Source organism: Bolinopsis microptera, chromosome 2 (assembly GCF_026151205.1).
Source record: "Bolinopsis microptera isolate Bmic1 chromosome 2, MBARI_Bmic_1.0, whole genome shotgun sequence".
In the NCBI taxonomy this organism is placed as follows: domain Eukaryota; kingdom Metazoa; phylum Ctenophora; class Tentaculata; order Lobata; family Bolinopsidae; genus Bolinopsis; species Bolinopsis microptera.
The window spans coordinates 5,676,265-5,701,918 of record NC_087073.1 but is presented as its reverse complement, the minus strand read 5'-3'; the positions used below and the strand labels follow the sequence as shown (position 1 = coordinate 5,701,918).

General features: G+C 38.9%; 1 protein-coding gene across 1 annotated transcript; it reads right to left on the bottom strand.

The window, feature by feature from the left end:
- Window positions 1-6,304: 6,304 nt before the first annotated feature.
- On the bottom strand, window positions 6,305-14,757 carry LOC134826723 (transcription factor Sox-7-like). Its single transcript, XM_063839213.1, has 8 exons — window positions 14,596-14,757; window positions 9,330-9,496; window positions 8,864-8,987; window positions 8,347-8,670; window positions 7,966-8,156; window positions 7,689-7,798; window positions 7,324-7,507; window positions 6,305-6,509 (listed from the first exon to the last, which is right to left on the bottom strand). The coding sequence occupies exons 1-8, from the start codon at window positions 14,755-14,757 to the stop codon at window positions 6,383-6,385; spliced, it is 1,389 nt and encodes a 462-aa protein (XP_063695283.1). The 3' UTR covers window positions 6,305-6,382.
- Window positions 14,758-25,654: the final 10,897 nt, after the last annotated feature.

Genomic DNA, 25,654 nt, shown 5'->3' with positions numbered 1-25,654 from the left:
GTTTGAATGTGGGACAATTTCGAAAACTTAACTAAAGTACTAGCAAAACTGCGCGTTTTGCTCTAGATCAAGAAAACAACAATTTCAAGAAAACAACAATTTTATTTAGTATCAATTAAAGCAGACAAAAATATATTTTCTATATATATAACTAGCACGAACTTTAGATCAGATATCTTAGGGGACTTGGAGTAGCAAGAGATTGACTAGAAGGTATATACCTTTTACAAAGATACGTCGAGAAGAATCCAGGGTGATACAGGATCGGAGAGTGCAGACCAAAAGTTTACGCACCCACCTTTGCCTCCTGAGTTCTTGGTTGGATAGAAATTTATGCAAACTTGGTCGTTTATACTCCAAGTCCCTTTCTTAAAAGAAGTAGTATTAACTATGTCTAGAGTTAGCTTCGTTCAATAATAACAATATCAATATAATCAATATCAATACCAGATAAACCTACCGAATAAATTATTAAATATCAATCAATTAATTCATTCCAATAAAAAATTTTATAAATTTAGATATTTAGTATCTAAAAACATTACAACAGATGGTTAAAAAGCGCCCAAAATCGATTTGAAAGATTTTCTGTCTATAGTACAATCATGATAGTAATAGTAAGTGTGCGCCGCTGCAATTAGACTTGATTACTGCAATTTAAAATTGTTTGGAGTCCAAGTATCTTTTAAGTCAGCTGCCTGTGCTTGTATTAATAGTGCTTTTGTTCTCAGTTTTATCAAGCTAATGGACGTTTCTAAGCAATTGCTTGAAGTTAAAATTTTTTTATGAACAGCGTTCCAAAGCTTGGCTGCATTAAACAAAAAGGTATTTGATTTATTTAGGAGAATAACCGTGAGACTCGTTGCACGGTTTGAAATGTTGATAGCCTCATAAAGGGAGTATGGGCAGTGGTACTTGATAATCTTAGAAAATTCTAAGATGCAGTGATATTTGTACAAGTTTTGAGCCGTAAGTATTTTTAATCTATTAAAAATGGGTTTTGTATGTTCCTTTTCAAAGTGTTTACATACACACTTTTCTAGAGATTTTACCGGCGTATCCTCTAAAATCACCTAATTTGTTCAATTTTAGGGAGAGGCACCAAAAAGGGAGGGGGCGCCAACAGGGGGGCGCCTTTTCGGCAGGGGGGCGCCAACAGGCAACGTTACGCCACTGCTTGTATCACGTTGTGACTCCCATTTAGTCCAGTCATTTAAGGACAGCTGCCTGCAAATCTTCAGATACTCACGAAACTTTGCACAGACCTTCCCAAAGGTATGAATAAACAATTTTCGGTTGGAGACATTTTTTTTACCGTGGGCAAAACCCAGGAGGGCCACGCCCATATTGACCCAATAACGTAACTGACCCCTTGCTTCTGAAGGTCGTAGAGACTTCAAAATAAGCTTAAACGAAGCCGCATATGCATGTTTATATAAGAGTTATTGATCAAAACATGGCCTAAAATCCTTACTTTTCGAGAAATTCGCCAAAAACCATTTTGGGCGTGGCGCTGAGCCCATTTTACTAACTTTTGATAGGATTGTGATAGAGTCTTTGGATAGAGTGCAAAAGAACTGCAATTGGCATATTTATATATGACTTACGAAGAAACATATGCCTTAAAGTGCTTGCTTTTTCAGTTATTGGTGAAAAACTGATTTTCGGTTCCAGAAATCATGCAAAAATATGGGTATCTGGTATATTGGGCTATGAAGGCCCTAGAGATTTTTGAATAAGTGCAAATTGTGCAAAATGGCCATGTTTATATACAACTTATGAAGCAACATGCACCCTAAAATGCTTACTTTTCGAGTTATTTGGGGAAAAAACAGAGAAAATTTGCACAAAATAGAGCAAACTTGGTTATATCAGCCATTTTTTCCTCCCGTTCTATGTTAATATTTCGGCCAGCACAATTTTCTTCAAACAAATAGATATTGAGTATCCTTCCCGACCTCCAATTGCAACAAAAATTGGTAAGCTTACTCATAGACTTACAAGGAAAGTGTCCGAAAAATTTAAAGCATATCCAACCATCAGACATTATGTTACAGCTAAAAGCAGCGTATTTTGCCCCATTTTGATCACTATATCAACTCCGATATCCACCAAATTTTTCGGACAGTTGTGAAAACCCTATTGGAAGGTTGTCGCCAATTTCCAGAATGATCTCATTTAAGGAACTGAAGATAAATCCGAATAATACGACAAAAATGGTCAAATTTGGACGAATTTGGTCAAATTACGCGACTTTTACAGCTACTTTTGCTCCAAAAGCCGCGCACCATCAAATATGGCACCTAGGCGAAACTCACTGATCTTTCCAAAAAGGTATGACAAATTTGGTATTGTGAAAATTCTCACAGTCTCTAGAAAACAGTGGTACAAAAATTTTTAAAATCCGAGCAAGTTTATTTTTATCGTGCACCCCCTACTTACAATTTGCAATTGAAATTTCCTTTTTCGCACGCGAAGCGTGCGTCGGCCTCCGTGCTCCGGGCTCCGGCCACAAAAGGCCGGCCGGCCTTCTCGCCGGCGCGGTTGCTGCTTCTGGCCGGAGTGCATGCATCATGCATTTTTCGCTTATAATTATATACCTAACTTGCTAGTTTATTGGCATTGCATGCTGAGCTGATTGCTTTTTATTACGTATAGCTTCGGAAGTTGTAGCACTATGCGCTACTGGGCCGCGCCGCGCATCTTCTCGCAACCACGTATGCAGATCGGCGAGATGCGAAGGTGGAAGGATTGACTTCGTGAATTCACTTCGGAAGCTTCATGAAAAGAGCGCCGCTCACAGGGACTGATGCGCGCCCAGGAAACATTGAAACAATACTATAACGGTGAGGGTCTATCTCCGTAAGTAAAATAAATATGGACATTCGACGCGACCTCCGGTTTTCACCAAGATCTTCGTCTCGCTCTCGTGTTGTAGCGCAATGCGTTACTGCGGCCGCGTCGCGCATCCAATAAATATAATGCTTCTCGCAATCGTTAGATCGGCGAGTCGGCGAGATGCGCTACCGGGCCTTTGAATGCAATGTATTCAGAATTAATATATGCACTTATACAAATCACTTGGAATACTTTTGAAATAGTATAACAAGCTCAAAAACGCTACCGACGTATTTCTCCATAAAAATCACAATAGCGTGAGTAGCTTTTCTCAAGGTGCCTCGAATTAAGTGATCTTAAACGATTCACCGTTTAATTTTGGTTGCAGAACGCAAACTTAGTGCATAATCAAAAAAGTTATAAACATATTTCATACGTATCAAATTGGACGTGATTTTGGCGGAGATATAATTCCTGTACCTTAATTTTAGTGACCGTTCTCAAATGCAAAATTATACCGAGAATTAAATCGGTTTCACGGCTTACAAATTGTAATAAGTTTTGGTTCATTACATCATACATCGATCACATTCACACTCTGCATAAAAATCTCTTTGGGTTGCTTTCGAGCCGATACCCAGTACTTCGGGATAAAGGCGGTCGTAACTGTCCAATTAGCTGAGGTTTATCGAATCGTTATTGCAATTGCCGAGTACCGCTCCCACTAAATCGCTCGCCCAAATTTTAAAAAATTCTTGTAGAAAGGCCCTGAAGGTTTAAAAATAATCTACTTCTAGTTCGATGTATTTTTGGACGCTGATTCCAAATCACCCTCCATGACGTAGGGTAAAAATGCTTCCTTGGAAAGTTATGGGCAAAAAACTGTTTTGGTCACATGACAGGCTAGTAAAACACGAATTTGATTGTTTAGTCAAATTAGTAAAAGCCGCCGAGTACAGCTGCCTCCGGATAGTGCTCCTTTATCTATTACAGTTGTAAATGAATGGAAAAAGCGAGAGACCGATTTCATTCTCGGTATTGTTATAGCTCAATCATTATAGCTCCAACTTTACAGGACTTTACTAGGTGCCCCAGGTAACACATTGAATTTAGAATTTCCATCTATTCATATAATAATTGTACGACATAACTTAGGAAGTGTTCACATACAGTAAAACCCCAATTTACCGCAAACCCTGATTTACCGTGGCCATTTCCTTCCCCCGAATTAAAAATAAAAATGTTGTTGATATAAGCGGGATAAAAATGCTTTATTTCATTTCATTTCATTTCAATGTAAACAATCAAACCCCGATTTACCACGGACCACGATTTACCGCTCCTTTTACCTCTCCCCAAACTCCGCGATAAATCGGGGTTTCTTCGATAAATCGGGGTTTACGTCAGCAATTTTTTTGCCATTCTTACTAAAACTCTTTAAATATCATCGCATCCGTGTATATAAGAAACAACCATTATCTTTTCACTGAAAATGCCTGAAAAGCCACTTACCGCAGCTACGGTGTGCATTTAATTTTGATAAACCACCGAGAACGTAGCTAAACACCAAATCATTTATCATGAAACTATCTATCTCCTGACACCTCAACCTGATCAACTCATCAGCGGTGGTCATGGCCCCAATATTTATTCACTGGGAGCTGGCAAATGTAATAAATTGACCATGTAGTGCTCTTTGACAGCTAAATAGCTAATGCATGCTCTGAGTCTGGCCCATCACTAATGTGCTCGGTGGTAACCAATCCTGCCATTAAAAGGTTAGCCATTAAATTGTTGGTGCTGCTCCCGAGCAGAGAGAGCCCGCTGCTGCACTTGTGCTCTCTCTCTCTCTCTCTCTCTCGCCGCTTAGTAATTATTAGAGGGCAGCAGTTTTCAATAGTACTGCTTACACTAACGTCAGAGCTCCTGCATATTCCTCTCCGAGTTAACTATTGGTTGCTGGTCAGCGAATGGGCTACCTTCACCCGTCTCTACTGATTTGGTAAGGCAACAGAGACTGCATGCAGAGCTCAACCAATGAAACCGCTCCACATTGACACGTGCCGGAATTTCAGTCAATCAGGTGTCAGAAAAGAAGGTCACGTGGTGATGAGCGCCAGGTGAGTACTAGTTGGGATAATTAAATAATAGGGGTTTACTGTTCACCTTCCTAATGCTCGCTCATCCTCAAAACTTCATACAGTTTCTGCTACTAAAGAACAGGACGCACCCCAAACCTGTCAAAACTGCCCTGATTATCGGCACATTATTACTCTCCGCCATTATTATTGTCATGGAAATTAAATGTGGTTTGACCCATCATAGGTGGCATTACTCCACTTAGGTTGGAAGATTAAATGATAAAGTAAGACTAAGAGAATTCCTGCACCAGGGGTCGTTCCAAATGAAAGCCTAGCCTGAAACGTTGTACAAATATCGCCACCTATTGGCCTTGCGACATATCATATCCTAGAGGTGCGAGATCCATGGTGCTAAAATGTTACTTCAACTACATTTTCACTTGGTCATCTGAACACTCACCGAGAAAAATAGTCGAATTCATCTAGTCCATTTCCTGAAATTGGAGTAATCTTGTTCCAAGAATACTTCCGTACTTTCCACAGACGGTCAGGTTGTCAGTTAACTACTTCACTACCTCAAACTTTTGACATTTTAGGGTTCTATCAATGCCATTAACCCTGTGATAAGATAGCCTGGTTACCCGGGAATCACCAATCCCGCAATCTGATTGGACATCTGAGTCACGTGCTAAGAAGGCGGACAATTATAACGTTATCAGTCCACCTTTGTACGCCCTGAGCCCGCCCCGTTTAGGACCTGTAGTAGCTAATAGCACTGTTCACGTCCACCTACCACGTCCAGCAGCTACAACATCCCTATAGTGCTCGAATCTCAAAACTTTTGCGATAATATTTAATGTTACTTACACTTGAGCTGCTAACTTTTAATAGCATTGAGCGCATGCTGAACTTTACTGTATAAATCCAAAAGTAAGATGTATGAGCATGATGGTATAGTAACCATGGTTACATGATGGTATAGAAACGTAAAACAAGGTTATCACCACGATATTCAATCGGAATTAATAGCATTATAAGTTAGTCACTAAATAAATACAGCTATAAATACATTTATTTGATAAGGTAAGATCCAAAGTCAAAGTTATGCAAGTTTGTCGATTTTCTCACATATAATTCGTTCATAAAGACAAACTCGGAATTTAACCAAGCCGCATAATGTCTCATATGACTCCAAGTTCAAGGATTGTTTTTCATTACCTCTCGATAGAAAGTCAAGCTCACTTCAGCCTCCGCAAACGTTTTCCAGATCTAGAAAGTCTTTTAGTCGCTGATCAGGGAGTTACAGGAGCCAATCAGACTGAGCAAATCAGAAGCCAATCAGACTGAGCAAATCAGGAGCCAATCAGACTGAGCAAATGAGGAGCCAATCAGACTGAGCAAATGAGGAGCCAATCAGACTGAGCAAATCAGGAGCCAATCAGACTGAGCAAATGAGGAGCGAGTCAGACTGAAAGTTGGCTAGTCCAGGCAAACTCGCGAGAGTAGTTAACGAGAGGGTAGTAGTGGTGGGTAAGAGGGACTGTCTCCTTCTGCTGAAAGTCAGCTGCGTGTTGTTCCTCTGGGAGATACCTGCACAAGATGGGAGTCAGTTTCTAGTAGAGATTAGAAGGAAATGATGTAAACCAAGGGTCACATTTAAAAGTAGTGAGATCATTAAAAACAGTAGATTTATTGATAGTGTGTTTGCAGGAGCTTGTGAATAACGGTTGCAATTGCGAGTTGGACAGAGATTCAATTTATAATCGGAATAAAGACACAGTATTTAGGCAATGTCTAATTTCAGCCGGGGAAACCCTAATTCCGTTTTAAATCCAACATAAGAGAGGTTCTGGATCGCAATTTTAAACAATTCAGTCATATTTGACACTTTAGGATGAGAGTGAACACTGAACAGTGTAGCAGTGTTTGAGTAAGCGTGATAAATGGTTTGATAGTTTATTAATGAAACACTTAATTGAGAGATCGTGAGGAATATTCCGGTAGCCCTCTACCGAACACCTGAACTGATGGGTGAAGCCAAGAGCTCTAAATGTGCCTCATTGGATAGAATACTGCTGCAGAACTAGCTACTACAGCTGCACTTTAGCTGTGGCTTCTTTTAAAATAAAATTCTAAAAAGAAAGCAATTTTGCAGTTTGCTACACGAATATGGATAGCGGATACATTACTACCTAAATAGTTCACTTTACGGATGCCACGAAAACTGGCTTGATTGTTGAAGTTGATTTTGGAAATGACAATTTTTGTAGTGATGTGACCTGAAACGGAGAAAATTTAACAATAGATTCAAAATTAGCACTGTTAATGACTTTTGTTTCCATGAATAAAACCTCCGTAAAAGTCAGCAGACTTTAACTTGAATCCTAGCAGCAGCAGATCTTACCGATCAAATTCCTTGGTATCGACGAAGAGATCAGAAAGGAGGCTAGAGTTGGGTGGGTTGCTACTTCCGAACAGCCCCGAACTCGCTGCTCCTAACAAACTCGTTCCCGCCGTGCCGGGTTCCTCCGCAAACGTTTCAGTCGCCAAACCAGCGTAGTTAGGGTAGTACTCCGCGGTAGATATTCCTAGAATTAGTTAAACTTGACGATTCAACTAGTTACTAAAACTGCAAAAAGAGCGAGCATTCTGCAATGTTGGGCAAGAAATAATAGTAACTCAGTAAAAGGGCCGAATCTATTATTCCTTTTTGAGCTATTTCAGGATGCAAGTGCTAGAAGTTATATATAATGTTCAGTGTTCACATACCGGTGACTTCGTTGGCCATTCGAATAGATCTTGCTATTGGAGAAAGAATGTTTGAGTTGTGAGTTTTATGTTCACCGTGAGCTGGATTCCTCGTTGGATACGGTTCAGCCCTGAAAATGTATTTGTTAGTAATCATAATTTCTAAAATCTTAATATATTTTTGCAAGTTTTGTCTCGAAGTGATGCAATTGTGACCTGTATTAAAACTAAAATATCGTCAATCAGTGATCATATACCACGGTGAAGTAGAAAGTTTGTTAAAAGCGTATTTTCTAACCTGACTGACGGTCGATGGTTAAGGTGATCTAATGACCTAGGGCTCAAGACCTGGTCCGGTCTGTTCAGAGGTGGATCTTGTTTTCCTAATCCCAAACTCTGTGAAGCAAGGGAGTGAGCCATGTCAGTGCCTCTGGCGGCAAAGTTGGCTACCATATCCCGGAGAATAGTTTCATCGGCATTACCACAGTTCTGTTGAAGTGAAGGTTGAAGGATTGAACACTGAACATCTTAATTGCCCCCAATTTTCAGAATTAAACCTCCATTGTCAAATATGGAAAAGTTTTCAGGACACAAATCAGTAGTAGATAAAGTTCATTACTTAATTTATTACTTAATTAGTTACTTATTTAATAACTTAATTAATAACTTAATTAATTACCTGAGCATTAGGTGAGGAGGCGGTGTATACAACATCTCCAGTGGTTGGTCTGGAGTAGGTGAGGGAAGTGAAGACTTGGTTACTGATGTAGTCTCCTCTGGAGGTGATGTAGTCTGGTCTTGATGCGATGTAATCACCCCTGGAAGTGACGTAGTCGGGTCTCCCAGTGATGTAATCAGATCTCGAGGTTATGGTTGTGTCGTCAACAGGATTGTAAGGAGATCTCTGGAGGTTTGAGCTGGCTGTGTAGGGGTAGAAAGAGGTTTGAGGGGAGGAGAACTGGAGAGGAGATGAGGCAAGGAGTACTGAGTTGGGTATAGACTCCTGCAAATCAAAATGAGATTATTACTTTCTAAAACTTGTTGTTGTATCTGCAATATAACGTAATCTGCAAAATTATTGTGGTTTTTTGATTTGTCTCAGAAATGATAGCCGTTTAAAATCTTGGCATTATTTTTGCAACGCCCTCTTTAAAGCTTTATAAAAAACATAAAAGCGAATAATAGCGATAACCTACCTGATTGACTATTTGAACTTGGTTGAGACAGCTTCTTTGAACGTCTGTTTCCTCCTTCAGACTGATAGCTTCGTCTATTTGGATCCCTTTGAGAGGCGAAGATTTCCTCCTTTTTGGGCGATACCTGGAAGGTCTATGATGAATTTATAGAATGACCTTTTTCTATTTTCTGAAGTGCAAATAATGTGAAATATTCCGAATCTTAAAGTTTAGGTCCTTATTTTGTTTCTACCAGCACCGGGGGTATTTATAAACCAGTATCTTTTACGTTGCCAACCATTTAATGTTTTTTTAAATCTTTAAATAGATTATAAACAGGGTCCTGTATATAACAGAGGGACAAACAGTTTCTTGCAACAGTTTCTTAAAGATTTAATTTAAGTAAACATAGATTTCTACTTCGTGGGAGGTATAACTATACTAGTTACCGAACCCACGCCCAGTTTAATTTTAGTTAAATTCTCACTTGTACTCGGGATGTTCGCGGCGATGTTGTTGCCTCAACCTCTCTGCCTCGTCCACAAAGGGTCTTTTGTCTGGCTCGCTGAGTTGCTTCCACACTTTGCCCAGTGTCTTGCTGAGTTCTGCGTTGTGGAGGTAAGGATGTCGTTCTGCTAACTTCCTTCTGGCCGCCTGGAAGTGTTCAAATGTTAGCTGTTCATGTGATTAGACAGATATGCTTTTACGTCACTTTGCTCTTTAAGTTTAAACTCACGTGAGAATTATAGTTTTAAGTCCAAATTTGGGAGAATTTTGAATGGAGTTTTATGATTTCAATCAAATAGTCTCAGGGCTCCGATCTCTGCAATCCCAAATTTGGTTGCGTCTTCGTGCACCTTTATTATAGGAGCACCATCGTTAGAAGTAGAAGCATTATTTGTGACGAGTATTTGATCGTTACCGCCATATGAAGACAAATCTCTCCCCGCTTATAAAGACACTAACAAAGAATAAAATTTACAGGAGTATAAACAATATCCTAGATTTGTAATTATATTACTGTCTCAATGACTGAGAAAAGCTTTAATATGCTGCCTCTTTAGGAAGTGATGACGCACGAATTCTTTTATTAAGACTGGGTGTTTACATGTCGATAATCAGCCGTGATTTTCATTAGAATTGTTTCAAATACATTATAATATTATAGTTATAAGTTATATCGCCATCGGCCTTATGTTTTCCGACCATTAATATTAAAATGGTTTGGTGTTTTCGGCCCTTATACTGTTTCCCCGTTCGATTAAGAATAGCCAAAATGTCGGGTTAATATAAAAGCATCCCACTTAACTGTTTTCCCCACTCGTTGCCCTTTATACCAATTTTGGGATCAGATGTTTAGCTCAAAGACAAAGATGGTGTTAAAAAGAAATTAGCAGTATCTGTAAGACTAAGTGTTTTTCACTGCTCTAACAAAAGCTCGTTAGGGTAGAGCGAGATAAACTGAGTGGAATAAACTGTTTATCCTTTTTTACCGTTTTATATCTGCCGACGATGTTGATTCATGATACATTACCGGGTCAAAATACTGGTACACTGGTCAAAATACTGGTACACTGGTTAGAATACTGGTAGTGATATTCTGGTCTATTCTATCAAGTAGGCTTTTATGCCGATGATTGGAATAGTGGAGCCTGTAGTGGAGCCTGTAAGGAGCCTGTAGTGGAGCCTATATTGGAGCCTGTAGTGGAGCCTGTAAGGAGCCTGTGAAGGGGCTGATGAATTAACATCGCACCACGATATATCGCGGATTTAGCAAAAAGACGGTGCGAAGTTTTGAGGTGCTAAACGTCCCGGAATCGGCTTGCTCTTTAATCAGACTCCTGAACGCTGGGACGCAATTAAACTCCTAATACAGGGTGCCCGGTAAGTAAAATTTTATCCCTCCAGCACGACAAACTGGGTCACGTGGGTTGCCTGGAGCACTCTCATTGGTTGCCAGGTAACCGCGCACGTGAGTAAGTGCTAATGATGTCCCAACGACAGACAGACGACCATCTCTTGCTTGTTTTGCGGTACCGTGGCAAATGGATGGAGTTTAATACGGGGCTACCTGGTTACTTGAGTGTATCACGTGGGGGTTTGGTGGTGTCTGATTGGCTGGAGTGCCCTACAGTGGAGTTTCTCCCGGTTTAATTATTGTTATTTAGATGCAGCGTTAATCATACGATAATTCGAATCTATAGCTGATCCCCTCACTGCATGCAGGGTATATAACTGAGTAACTGAATAACTGAGTAACTGTATATCCAGCAAGGAAATATATTCATCTCGGATTACAGAAGAAAGTATGGTCATTGCTCCAAAACGTCAAATCTCCGAATAATTACTGATTTGCACCCTGATTTGAAACACATTATGTGAATAATGAACATAAACTTTCAGGAAATTTTCTGGTGAATAATTATAAAGCGAAATATCACCGGTCAATTATTGGTCACCACGTTAGAAGTTATATCATGCAATAATTGTATTTACTGTGGTATTAATCACCCGTGACGGATTGAAAATCAATTGACGGCATTAATCAATAGATAATTAGGTGAGTTTAACACTGGGCCAGTATTGGGGGCCGGAGGGCCGCACGTGGATGAGAATTGGGGAATTACCGGAAAGCAGACTAAAAACGTAGGAGTTGTACAGAACCACTAATACCAGTGAGTTGACATATATACAGGGCCAAATTAACGGTGCAAGTTGGACAAATAACTCGCTTCATGGCAAGGAGATGTGAGGATCTGTGGTAATACCAGGAATACCCGTTTGTATGCAAACAAAGGAAAAGTAACTGCTAATGACCGCTGAAAGGAACAAGAGGAAGAGATTGTGTCACAGATTAGGTCACAGATTGTGTCACAGAATGCACGAGCTTATCGACATATTCTATTGCCGTCAAAATTCAATTTTGCAGAAAAATTTTGCAACCAGAATACTGTAAAGTACCGTAGATTGGGGTAAAATCGCCGTGTCGGGGAACTTCGCCACTATTTTTCAAATAATCATTTTACTGTTTTGAATTGTTAGGAGATCGAGTTTTTGTATAGTATTGTGTTGAACAAATGGTTATGAAGGTATTCCTATTCAAAAATAAACGTTTACTATGTCAATTAAACTCAGGCAACATGAAATATTGCTTTAAAGTGGCTAAAATTTCCTGCTTGCATATTTCCCATATTTTACAATTATATCCTTAATTAATTCTGTGTGACATCATTAGCATATGTCCTGTTCATTTAAGGGCAAATTTAGTTAGCCATGATGCACACAACTGATATTATAAAGTTTTCAAATTTGTGTGTGGCGAAGTTACCCTCTTCTGATCCCATCTGTTCGGCGAAGTTTGGCGCGAAATTCGCGCGCGGCTGGCAAAGTCACGCACGTGTATTGGCGAAGTTCGACTACATTTCTACTTCATCCCGGCGATGTTACCCGCAGCATGGCGATGTTACCCCGGCGACCAAATTGCCCATTGTAACACGCAGGCTAGAGCTAGATAAGTAAAATTGGCAGGTATATCAAGGAAATATAATTGAGTTTCGAGTGGTATGGTGCTTAGCACCGAATATGGTATAGTTTCAGAATGGCGAAGTTACCCCATATTGCAGGGTAACTTCGCCCTGATTTCAGTGGCACCAATCTAGCTGACTATTTATGCCTGGCTGATGTGGTTCATACGAAAACATTTGCTTTACCAATCCTGTTCATATGAGCTATAAACTTTTTCAAGTACTCCTGTCGTATTTTCTAAATAACATGAAATAGCTGTAAAACATGGCGAAGTTCCCCCATTCTACGGTACGTATAACGATTCTTTGACACATCAAATATTATTTAACAGATTCAACGGAGACATTGTGTTTGGAATAATATGTGAGCAATTTGCTCACACCCGCATGAGTAAAATGTTTTATCCTATTTCCCATTATTGAAGCTTGACACGTGACTGGGAAATTGAACTGCAGATCTCTTCATTTTGTAACTTTCATTCCAATTTGTGCATCAAACGAGTTTTAGTTCCATCCTTCAGATGGTTTTAGTTCTACCCTCAGGTTTCAGCTCCCAGTACCATTAATTTGGACATGAGATTAGTATTTTATTATGTGACCACCGTTATTGTTCATATATGTGAGCAACTTCACGATCGAAGATGCTACCATGAAATTTGAAAGCCTAGCCAAAGCAACGTCCACGTTCCACCGCTCCACGTGATTCCCTGTTCCGCACTTTTATTCGTTCCATTAGATTGAATGTCAACTCCGCTTTTCCGAGAGCTGGTGCTGTCATTTTAATGCTGCTTCAAGATACACGTCTAATCAGTTAATAGTGTGTCCATAAAGCCAGACGGAGCACTGCACTGATTTAATCAGTATTTTTGGAGCACCACTAATTATAATTTACTTACAAAATTAACCCTGAAGATTTAGAACTAATTTGAACAGGTGTCAAGTGCAGGTTTCGTTTCTCAAATTAACTCGCTCGTTTAAAACCTTCAAGAACATTGATCACAATAAATCTAGTTAGAGATTGACAAAATGGATGGAAATTGGCAGGGCTGTTTTGGGAGTTGCAAATGCATGTCTTCTATTACCTTGCAGTGACATTTTAATGGTCCATAAGTCAAACTCAGTGAATATGAAGGCCTCCAATCTCCAAATTTAATGTATCATATCGCGGCAAGGAGTGTCAGATCTCCTGTGTTTCAGATCAAGTTCACCATTCCAAAGATAAGAAACTTCTTGTGTGCATAATATGTTTCTCGCGAACGTTTAATCCGAATCAACCATAAAATCTCTCATCTCCAGTTCCAAATATTTAACAATTTTAACCACCAGCGATGAAACCTCCGTGGACATCCTCTGGACAAGTATAAATAAGGAAATAAATTAGACCACGGCTGGTATAGATAATGAAGATAGAGCGCAAAAAAAGTTCCTTTTTCGGCAATACCATTTAGAAATCAATGTTATTTAAATACAAATTATGAACGGACCTCTAGGATACAGATAAGTGGACATATCTCGGTGATTTAATCAAATTTCCCAGGCCTGCTAGTATTTATAAACGTTACCGACGAAAATAATACTTCAAGTTTTAATTTCTCATTTTAAGTAACTTGGCTTAGATAGAACTGATGATCTTGTTTTTCGAAGATTTGCAAGAATTGAAGTCGTATTATTTATACTAGTTTGCATGGTTAGTCAGCAGTTCACAGTTGGTTTCGTAAAACCCTTAAGAAATATTTGGATAACAAATAGAGATGGTCTAAACATGGATATTTGAACGGTTAAGATTTGCGGAGTGTAGAAGTAATCGTGTTAATAAATATCACTAAAACTTTCAGTTCTTCGTTTCACATTCTCTGTCTTGTGAGACAATCGAATAAATCATAAAAAGCTAGTCGTATAATTGGTAAGAGTGTAATGATCATGTCGCAATACATTGCTACTCTAAGGTAAATTTATATTAATAGAGTGAATTTGTTGTATGTTGTAATTGGACACAATGCTTACCCGGTAAGCTCCTCAGAAAAGTGAGAGATTATCGAATAAATACTAATAGTATAGGTACAAAAATAGCCTAAAATAATTGGATTTTCGACCGGAAATTTCGTCTGAACTTCCAGTTGCAAAGATTTGTGAAATTGTAGAGTGAATATCAATAACTATTCCATTTTCCATATGGAAACGAATCTATTCAACAACAAAAATCTGAGATGGAGAAAGAAAAAAACAAACCTGAGCCCAGACCATGAAAGCGTTCATGGGCCTTTTGATTCTTTTTGTTCCGTCGTCAGCCAATGTGGTGTAGTCAACCCTATCAGGAGTGATGTTCCAGTTGAAGCTCTTGATGATTTCCATGATATTGACCTCCCCAGATTGGCGAGGCTGATGCTGCATCTTGTTAAAATATATTCGTACGGATCGTAAACACACAAGTAAAGGAGCACGGTTGAGAAGTATATCGGCGGAGGTCTGGGGACGCACATTAGCTCTGTATGTGCTCTGTCGCGCTGCACAGCTCTCTCCGATCACGTGGTGACGTCACGTGATGCGCGGCTCAGACACGTGACGTCACTCTGGAAGCAGCCCATGGAGGGAGCTAAGTGAGAGCAGGATAGGGTGCAACCACTAAGCCGTGATATAGGGGTCTGATCAGCAGGTCAGGCAGCAGGGTGGTGTGATAAGAGGAGGAGGAGGGTGTTAAGTAGGTCCGGACCGGACAACAAGCAGCAGGAACTGAGGGGGCGGGTTCCAGCGCCCCGGCCTCTTATAGGTGCCTGGTGGGACAATGGTTTTTAGACGGCCTAGTGGTATTGTTTACAAACATTGAGATAGGTCTCGTAAATAGTATTAGGATTACAGGCAAGACTGACAAGAGTAGTATTATTGTTTAGTGGTGTTGTTACCAGCTCGGTGTGGTAGATACTATTCTCCTCACCATCACTTGTGTCCCCCCGACACCTTCCAACCGTAACTACATGATACCCCCTCTGGCAATACTCCACTGTTGCGAGACACAGGGAGTGTCTCTTCGTGACCTTACAATTACATTATGTGATATGGGTGTGGCATCTTCCTTTAGGCGCATACTCTATATTAATATAATACTGGTATAATTCAGTACACGAAGCAAACAACTGTGCACTAGGTATTGATCGGTTGGGAACTTTCTCGATTCTGAGAATATCAATCAAGAGTTAAGGCACAAATGGAATTCTGGAGAAGTCTATAATAGATAAACAATTTAAAACGTTATTAAGATTTTTAGATCAAAGTTCGAATCTATTAGATTGCATTTGCAGCTTGAGATCTTTTATAAGTTCTATAACTGTCCAGTAATCGAACAGCATTATTGTGGAATAATTTTTCTTTTATTTTGAACGACGACTTGATAGTACGTTGGTTGACACACATTTGAAAGTTACTTGACGCACGGTTAAGGCACAATGTCTACTTTGAACTACTTTACAGTTACTGGTTAAAAAAACAGTGTTATACAATATTATAAGAATTGATAAAGACCTCGTCCTCACATTCAGGAGGGAAAATCTGGAATTAAGGATCAAGAGATTATATGAATGCAAAGAGGTTGAATACCGATATAAAGATATGAATGCAATGGTGATGCATACGTGAACTCGGCTGTTTTCACAATCAGGGTGTTTCCTTTGGTTACACGATCATCACATATTATGGGGTTTGACATAACAATTAGACGTTAAATTGTGGTTATGAAGTCCGAAGCTTCCGAGATCTTTCTGAGCTTAAGATCTTTTTTGAACTACATAGTTATCAGGCAGAATTATCGTAGACGTAATAAGTCAAGTAAAATTAAATGGAAGATGAAATGTTTTTAAATAGCAACAGGTTAGCTTAAAAAATAAAGCAGGATCGAATTCAATAAATTTAAATGACTAAAATGTATATAATTTTTGACTAATTTCTTACCTTTCGATTGATCGGAAGAAACACGTTCATGTTTTACTATTATTGCAGATAATCAGAAATGTGTTCGGGGGAACCATCTCCTAGGTGCCTGAAATATAGAAATTTTCATTTTTATAAACGCACCAAAAAAGTACTCACAGAAATTTGAAGATAAATAAATTCAAAGGTATCTGGAGATCAAGAATGTTTGAGATTAACAGTTAAACGACGAACGTCACCATCAACAAGGTAATTGTTCAACGATCCAATCTCTCTGTTTACAAAATCAGAAGTATAAGTTCTTTATATTATGATTATATACTCGTCAGAATTTGACATCTTTTGTCGACAACTATTAAACTTATAGTTATAATGATTCGTTTATGATCATGACGCCGAGACAGGATTACGTCGTTAAATCTGGCATGTATTTGATTTAAATGGTGTTGTCACTTTGTCAGACGTCAGTTCACATCCGTTGGTTCCCTTCAAATTTCAGTCAGCTATCGAGCATGTTTCAGTCGTACGGTTCTTTGGAAATTTTATTAATTTCAGAATATCAAGCCCCTGGAGGTTGATTGATTTGAATTCCGTTGTGATACCATTTTTGGCAATTTGATACCCTTTTTGCCTATTTTATACCCTTTTTGGCCTTTGATACTTTTTTTCCCCTCAAAAAGGTATTAAAAGGGCCAAAACTGAACCGGAATCATCTTTAATCCGGCCGGATCCAGCCTCGCTGGTCGGTTCAGAATTTCCCAATCTATAAGATTCGAATGTTTCTTGAATTCAGAGCTTATTGGTTTTTGACAGCTCGACAATCTTCCTTTAAATATACAACCGACCCGCTAAGTCCATTTCATCCATTTGCCCTAATTGTCCTCCAAAACAATTACTATTAGAACACTTAGAACGCGCTCCATTGTTCAAATAATCATCTTGGCACGTGTCAGACTTTTCCACTGTACTCTTTGACACTTTGTATCATGGGAGGATATACCAATAATCACCCAACATCTGCTGTGAAAGCCATCATCGGAGCATGAAAAGATTTCCTGGTATAGCCTATCAGGGGCGCGTGTGGGTGTCTGTGTTCTGACAAAGTGGCCTATTGTTTTGGGCAATTAAATGTGCTAATTGGCGATCCATCACTGTCATCTAATCACTCAGTTCCCATTATAGTTAATGCATCACGTTCACAGGTCAATGGACTTTGGCTCATGTCCGTGTTCAAGATATAAAAACAAAATGCCAAAATGTATTTATGGAGATGCAATAGTGATATGATAATAATATAAGATTAAGAATCAAGGTGATACAAGAATTCTCTTGGATCTTTTAATCAGACATTAGTTTAAATGGAAGATGAATAATAAATGAGAAATGACATAAACAATGAATGATAAGTGATATTCAAATTTGAATTATGATAAATGATATATAAATTTACAAAATTCTATAGCAATTGCCAATTGGAGTAATGATCACCACCCCGCCAACAACACCCACCCCCACCCCCGCGACACATTGCGTGCAATTGCGAAACTTACCAATTTCCCTCTCCCGCTGCTCATATAGCACTAAGTATTTTATATTATGTCAGAGTGCTTCTTAAAAAACTCTCATGTCTATGATATAGATAATAAAGAATTTGTTTCCATTATCATTTCATCAAAACGCAGAAAACTATATACAAATTATCGAGCTAAATCGATTGTTTTAACTTTATATTAATTTCGTCATACAGTAATGGAACGTGTTTCTTGAGAATGCGTTGAAGAGATGTTTTATTATTATTAACAAATCAAATCCGGTGCGTGGTCTAAATGCAGGCTGCAAATTTTCAAGCTCTGATGATTCAGCGGAACCAGACGCGAGAGCAGTTTTGATGATTTCATTTTGAATTAAGCATTAAAGCCTAAAAGGTTCTCACGCCGGTCGACAACGCAAGCAATCTTTGATATAATTGATTAAGCTAATTCATTAGGGAAACCCCACGACAAATAATGGTATTGCATAACTTTGGGAGCGCAGGTTATCTACATTAAGCTTAACTTGATAGGTAATAGGTACTGGTAATTGTATTCAGCATTATTCAAATCTCATTCGATCGTCGCACAGGGCTCTGGCCGGCAGAGCTGCTCATTTCCAGTATTTGAATTCAAGTATATATCAATGCTTTATCTTAGAGTTATACTGCACACCAATCTGATATTACCTGATATTTATAAATATAACGTACCTGGTACCGGCCATGAGTGCCAGCAGCCTCTTAGTTCGAAGATATCACTCCGCCGAATCTGAGGAACAGTTTTAGTTGTACTACTACTACAGTACTTATAGTACTAGTAGTTAGTAATAGTATCAGTGAAGTTGAAGGCCTTCAGCTTCAGGCAAGCTGGTCGCTCTTATTAGTTGGTCACAAAATGTTTGCTTATTGTGCAAATCATTTCCACTGTTTGTAGAGGACTGTTTGTCGCTCCTCACTAAAGATGTACGGAGCAAGGAAACTACTCCAGCTTGTTTACATTACCAACTGTACAATGTACCGATTGTATTACCATATTGCTGCATGAGGCGGTAATGGAATTGGCCAATAATTTGCTTTGCTAGAGGTATCATGGCAAAAGAAACCGACTAACATCACTTCGTATCGGTCGAATAATCAAGATTTGCAAAATTATTACTATAAGTATAACCCCTTAAAACCCATTGAGGAAATTTCTCGAGCCTGATGACCACTAAAAGAAAGTAAGATCCAACTAGAGCTTAGTTCAACTTATTGGATCGTTCTAATTAGACCATCTCCTTGTCATGTCAATATTGGACATTCTTTTGGAAGATTGCGCAACGCGCTGTCACTCTCGCCACGGTGCAATCGCAGGTTTTTTGTCATTTTTGTGCTTATCATATTCACAATGCCCGATATCGACAAGACCCAGACACGATGTGTGAGTTTGTTAATCTAGCTTTCGCGCTTTTCGTAAGAATTTGAAAATTGCTGAGATTTGCTCCATAATAAGATTACATAGTTATATCCACCAGCGTGCGCTTTTTCGCATAGCGGGCTCTCACCAGCCCGCTGTCAAAGGGCCCGATATCTCTACAGCCCGCTCATGATATAGCCCGCTAACAAGTGACATTTAATTTGACCAGTAGCAATATAGCCCGGAGTTCTCTAAAATATTTTCAGTCTCTGTATCGTCTCCATGTGAAATTCCTTATTACACTGGAATATATATACATTTATTTGTGTCCGGTAGGGCTGCTCATGCAGCTCGTGAGCAGATGACATGATACTTTGATTTATATCAACGTTATTATAACACACTACATAATACACATCAGCACTATAATCCCCCTATATTATTGATATTCATCGTCACTGACATTACATTCATTATTCCCACGGCCCAGGAATACAGTGCATCTCCAGCCCCTATATACGACACAGCCCTTTATGATTGGCTTACATTGAACACGTAACGTGTTACCATGGTTACAACAATTAGTGGCGACCTTTTCTAGAGTTGACTTTTATACAAGCTCCATTGTTTATTTATAAAATTATATATTAACTGTAATACGCCCGCTGGTGGATATAATCCACATCACCTCGACCCGCGGGCGGAAAAATCGTATAGCACTCGGGCCCGATGGGCCCTCCGTGCTATACGAAAATATGTCCTCCTCGGGCTAGCGCCCTCGGGGACATATGAAATATTGCACGCGCGTGCGCGTGCAATATTTTGTTCCGCCCGCGAGTCTCCGGTGATATGTATATATATGATGTGGTACTGTTTAATTGCACCAGCTCCCAGCCATGAGCGTAGCAGAACTTGTGTCGAGACAAAAGTCATGTGGGATATTAGACTAAGAGATCACTTGGCTGCTCAACTATATAATACAACCTCGCCAATTTGTTGTTGACGTCAACTGAATTTAGCAATGAGATAACTCTTTGAGATACATGCTTCCAGGGATCCTTGTTGACTTTTCCCGTTAAATTTGATTTTGTCCGGTAACTCAAACAATCCGATCCCCAGAAAAACCTTTAGCCTTATTACACGATATAATACACTTGTATACTTACCACCGCAACCGGTTGGGTTGAGTTAACCGGTTTATTTTAAATAGTCGAAAAGTCATTAAATTTCAGGTAATCCTAGACCTCTGCATGAAGAAATCCCAAACCTTAAATATAAGAAATCATCTGTTACTACTATTTCAGTCTAGCAGTTTATCGCATTGAATTCCTTGGTTTTCATGTTAAAAAGTTTAATGAGATCAAGTCTGCCATCTATACACTATTTAAAGATTTTAATTTCAATTTTCTAAAATATTTAAAATAATCGTATTTGTTCCAACCAACCGCAACTTGGTATTGTTGAGAAAGATTTAAAAAACCTAAGCATCTATTTAAATTTATTAAATTTTGTCTGTGGTTTGAACTATTTAAGTTAATTGTTACTGAGACTAGCTAGATTTGACATTTTTGTTGGAACAGCTTGATGAACCGGGCTAAATGCTTCTCTCACACACATTTCTGAGAGTTTCCCCATAGTATGACGGTTATGATATTGGTTGCTTAACTGCGCTACTTTCTCATCCGAGGAACTGAAACTCATGAGCTTGTGTCGAGACAATATAGGTTATGTGGGTAATAACACATCACCATAGTAACTAACTTAATAACGTACTATGGTAATAACACATCACTCGTACAAAATATCACTTATGGTACGAACTTTATAACTTCTTCGCAAGTTATGATAAATTGATTTCTGTGCTTTGAATGCTTTTCAAGGTTCATAATAAAAAAAAATCCCGTTTATAGTTAAACTGCATGGTCAATAATTGCATGAACTGAGGGCGAGATTGATCGTCACGTTTCCATTTTAAGGGTTTGACGTGCGTCGTGCTATTCTATCTAAGTCTAATAACACAACTTGAGTCCGTTGGGTTTGGGAAAATGTGCACTGCACCATATCCAGCTTCGAGGTTTACATGATAATAAAGCTTTCAGCTTTTTGTCACGTGGTGTGAAGTCATGTCACGTGATGTTGTCGCTGAATGGGAACAACGTGACCTTATCATACTAATATTCCAGATTTGTCGTTTAACTTCTAGAATTAAAGTTTCGGTCAAGCCTTTAAATGTTTTGGTTAAATCAAGGATTAAGAATTAGGATTACAATAAAATTTGATACATTTTTATTGTAATCCTAATATTAATCGACAAATCCGGGTCACGAAGAATTTTATTCTCATTAAATTTGAGTCCAGAACTTCCTAAAGAATTTGGATAGGATGAAGCGAACCCTCCCAAGTGAAATAAATGCCAGTACTGAACCATCATTCATCAGTCCATCAACCATCAGAACTCGACCAGCCATGCAGTGCGTCAAACGAACTGCTTTGACTTTGAGGTTTAGCGCGTTTGTGCTAAAACGCTCTGAGAGGATTCTAATAGTCAAACAAAATCTTAATCACAAGACTGTAAATAATGAATATAAACTGTCCATATACGTCCAAAATATTGTCATGTGACAGACTTGCGTTTGAAGGTGATACTGCACTCAGCTTTGAGCGGCGGCAGTACCCCCGTCGATAAACTCACAAATATACGTTAGTTATAATAGTAGAAGATTGTTTTTCTCACACCTTTTCAGTAAGCTGTGCTAAGATTACTTTGATGGGGTCCATTAACGTCCGCAGGAACTAGGTATAAAAACAGAGTTAACTGGTGGACAGTTCATTTACGTATGGACCAGCTTCTTTTCCATTTATTGTAGGCGTTGCCGCTATTGCCTCTCTCACTCCCTATCTTTCTCACTCCCTGCCAGGTCACCTAAGATGTTTTTCGTGGTTGGAATCTATCATTATCTATGATTGTATGAATCTTAGAGTTAGTACTTTTCCCCCATTTTTGTAACACTGGTCGGGCTGGCCAGCGCTGAAAAGTTTAAAATTGGGGGATTGTTGTAAAAAATTGACAAAGTTCTTGGTCTTAACGTTCTGGGGCTACGTGTCAATGTCATAGAGGGTGTGATGAGGTATTTTATTTAAACATGCCTGATTAAATACAGGTATTACAGCTGTACTTACGAGTACCGTTAAAGTCAGCTGTTTCTATGACTGTTATAATATAATAAGTAACAATATTGATTGAACACTAAGGATATCATTATTATATATTATAGTCACTATACCACCTCAATTTACGTCACAGATCCAGAAAATGACATCAATCTTTGATATCCAGCCGACAAGGATCTGATTACTGAACAGATGCACGCACGTACATCGTAACCATGGTAACACTACCTGGTAACCATCGTAACACTAGAAGTGTACTTCAAATTCTCCTGGTTACAATTAATGCACGTGAGCTGCCCGTTAATTCTTTAGTACCTAGAGATCGTCTCAGCCTAGTCAGTACTCAGACCCAGTTCATCGGCCATAGTCATACCATTGAATTTTTAACTGATGAGTTTTGATTCTTCTATGCAGAGTTTAGTGTGAATTTGAAGTTGGACTGTTTGATGCGTACTCGCCTATACAATTAACATTTGAGTATTTTTCAGTTTAAACGACAGTTAGTAAAAGTTGCTAGCCTTTATTATAAATGATGAAGAGAAACAAAGGTTCCACTTTAATTTATTTGCGAACTATCGTGATGAGAATACAAATTATGAAAAGAAAAAGTGGAAATAACGATAGGATTAAGCTTACCTAGATAGCCAAAAAGTAAAAAGCTCCTCGAAAACTTTCTGATAGAAAGAAAAAACACACTCTTATCCCTCCGTAGTGATTTTATTTATGATGTTCTTCAAGCAGTACTACCTTGAAAAATCGCATGGTTATAGCTATACTGGCGTTATCTGTATGATTAAAAACTGACAGGCCTGATGAATTCGATCTTGGTAGTTTATATTTGCAAGTCTTGATTAAACTGCGAGCGCCAGCCAGCAATGTCAACTGCTGGTTGACGCAGTCAGGTAAGACACCATTTTGAACTGGTACTTCATAGTTTCTTGTCAAGCTTGTGACCCCCTGACAGTCTGGTTTTTATAAAACCAGCTGGTGATATTGGAACTGGTCGCTTTTAATAAGTGGGACGCAATATGTCGTCTTTGAGTTTGACTCTTGCCTAACTTTTCGTCGCGTGGAATATCTTTGCTCAAATACCAAACATTCTTGCCAGTCTCGTATAATCGTCGACATTTTTGCCGATTAAAAAGTTTTTTGCTCCCTTGTAATTGTAAAACAATTTAGATTTTAACACTGAATTTTAAAATTAAAAGGCTTTATGTACTGTATTCTGGGTAAAATTATCTTTATCCCGGTTGTTGCGACAAGTAAAAATGCTCTTATTAGGGAAAGGAGATTACTCGACGTTTCAATGTAACTACATCGTATTCATGATCTAAAAACAAGTGTTAAAAATTCAAAACGTAAAAAACATATATCTGAGGCAAAATTTGTGTACGTTAATTTATTTTTAATCAATCAACTTTATCCAAAAATTCGATACAAAAAAGTCATAACAAAATTCATAACAAAACTAATTTATACGACGACAAACTTTTATAGTAAATACTGTACATTCCTAAAACTACTACTAAATATACTACACATGATACAGAAGCATGGAGTGCTACAACGGTGAACAGGTGCATGATGTGAAGTGTGTAGGTATGTATCTAGTGTGGAGTGAAAATGGCGGGAATCGTACTGACCAATGAGAAGTGTGAAACGTGGGAGCCTAATATGGTTTGATTGATGTTGTAAGGGTAGTGTGTTGAATAGGAGGCGGAAGTGTGCGTGTGTGAGATGTGGTCCCTGTACTCAGAAAGTAAACAAAACCTATAAATATCACTAAAAATCACTACATATGTGTAGACAATCCCCTGTCTGTAAAGTATACATATAGATATCAACGCAGCCTTGAGGGCGGTACTAAATATTGCACGCGCGTGCGCGTGCAATATTTTATATCTCCACGAGGGCGCCAGCCCGAGGAGGAGATATTTTCGTATAGCACGGAGGGCCCAACGGGCCCGAGTGCTATACGATAGTTCCGCCCTCATGGCGAGGAATGATATCGTGTATATCCATGAGCGGGCGCTTCTCAAGTGTAGTTGTAATGCCACTAATTAGATGATCATTTACTAAGTTTTATAAATGTAAATATATCAACAATGTAATATATCCACAAGTGGGCGTTTATCACGAAGCTTCAGTTTCCAACAATCACAGCAAATTAATGTACAAGATTTCAGAAATTTTACGAGAAAATCATGTTGCTTTTAGTTTAAGATGTAGAACAGGCCAAAATGACTGACTATAGAACGAAAAACCGGCCGCTATCAAACAATGTTTCAGCTCATTATGTTTCATGTACATATAATTTTATTGTAAACGATCAAAATATAGGCCCTCTCTCCCTCTCTCCCTCATCTCCTTATCTCCTTCTCACCCTCTCTCACTCTCTCCCTATCTTCCTTTCTCCTTCTCCCACTCTCCTTATAACCTCCCTCTCTCCCTCTATCACTCTCTCTTTATCTCCATCTCTCCTCATCTCCCTCTATCCTCCTATCCCTCTCTCCTCCTCTCCCTCTCTTTCTCTCCCTCTCTACTTCTCTACCTCTCTCCCTCCTTGGAACCAGAACAAGCACCGCCAGTCGCCACATAGCAGCTGCTACTACCACGTGAGTTGTCATTATCAGTTACCAGGGTAACCAGGGTTACCCGGGTAACCAGTTACTAGAGTTTCTGTAGCAGCTACTGAGTGACTGGACAATCAAAAGTAGTAACCCAGAGAGCTCGAGATCACAGTCTGATCATAGACATTGAATATGAAAGTTAAAGATCAAATTTATAACATCAATTTAAATGGCAGTTTCAAAACAAAAACAGGGCAAAATATCTTTCGGGAACACAATAGAATAACAGGTAAAATGTCGGCCTAAATTTCAAGGTTTATCAACTGAAATAGTGAACTGAAAATGGTAAACACAAAACAATTAACGATACTGAAAAATATCACCGGCTTAGACTTAACGTCTCCACGAATTTGGTAACCATAGTAACAGTGTGTCACGTGTTAATTATGAGCCAATCATGGCAACCTGCGTGATATAAGGTAAGCTCAGAGTTCAGAGTTGATGTACATTCTTTACATCCACATATTGCCGTGGGAACTATTAAAGTGTGCTGTGTAATGTGTAAGTGTGGATCAATAACACTGTTCAGTGTTCAGATTTCATGTCATCTGCTCACGAGATGTATCATCAGCCCTACCGGACACAAAAATATATCGCTACTGGACAAATTTCATGCGGGCTATATTGGCTGTATTGTTA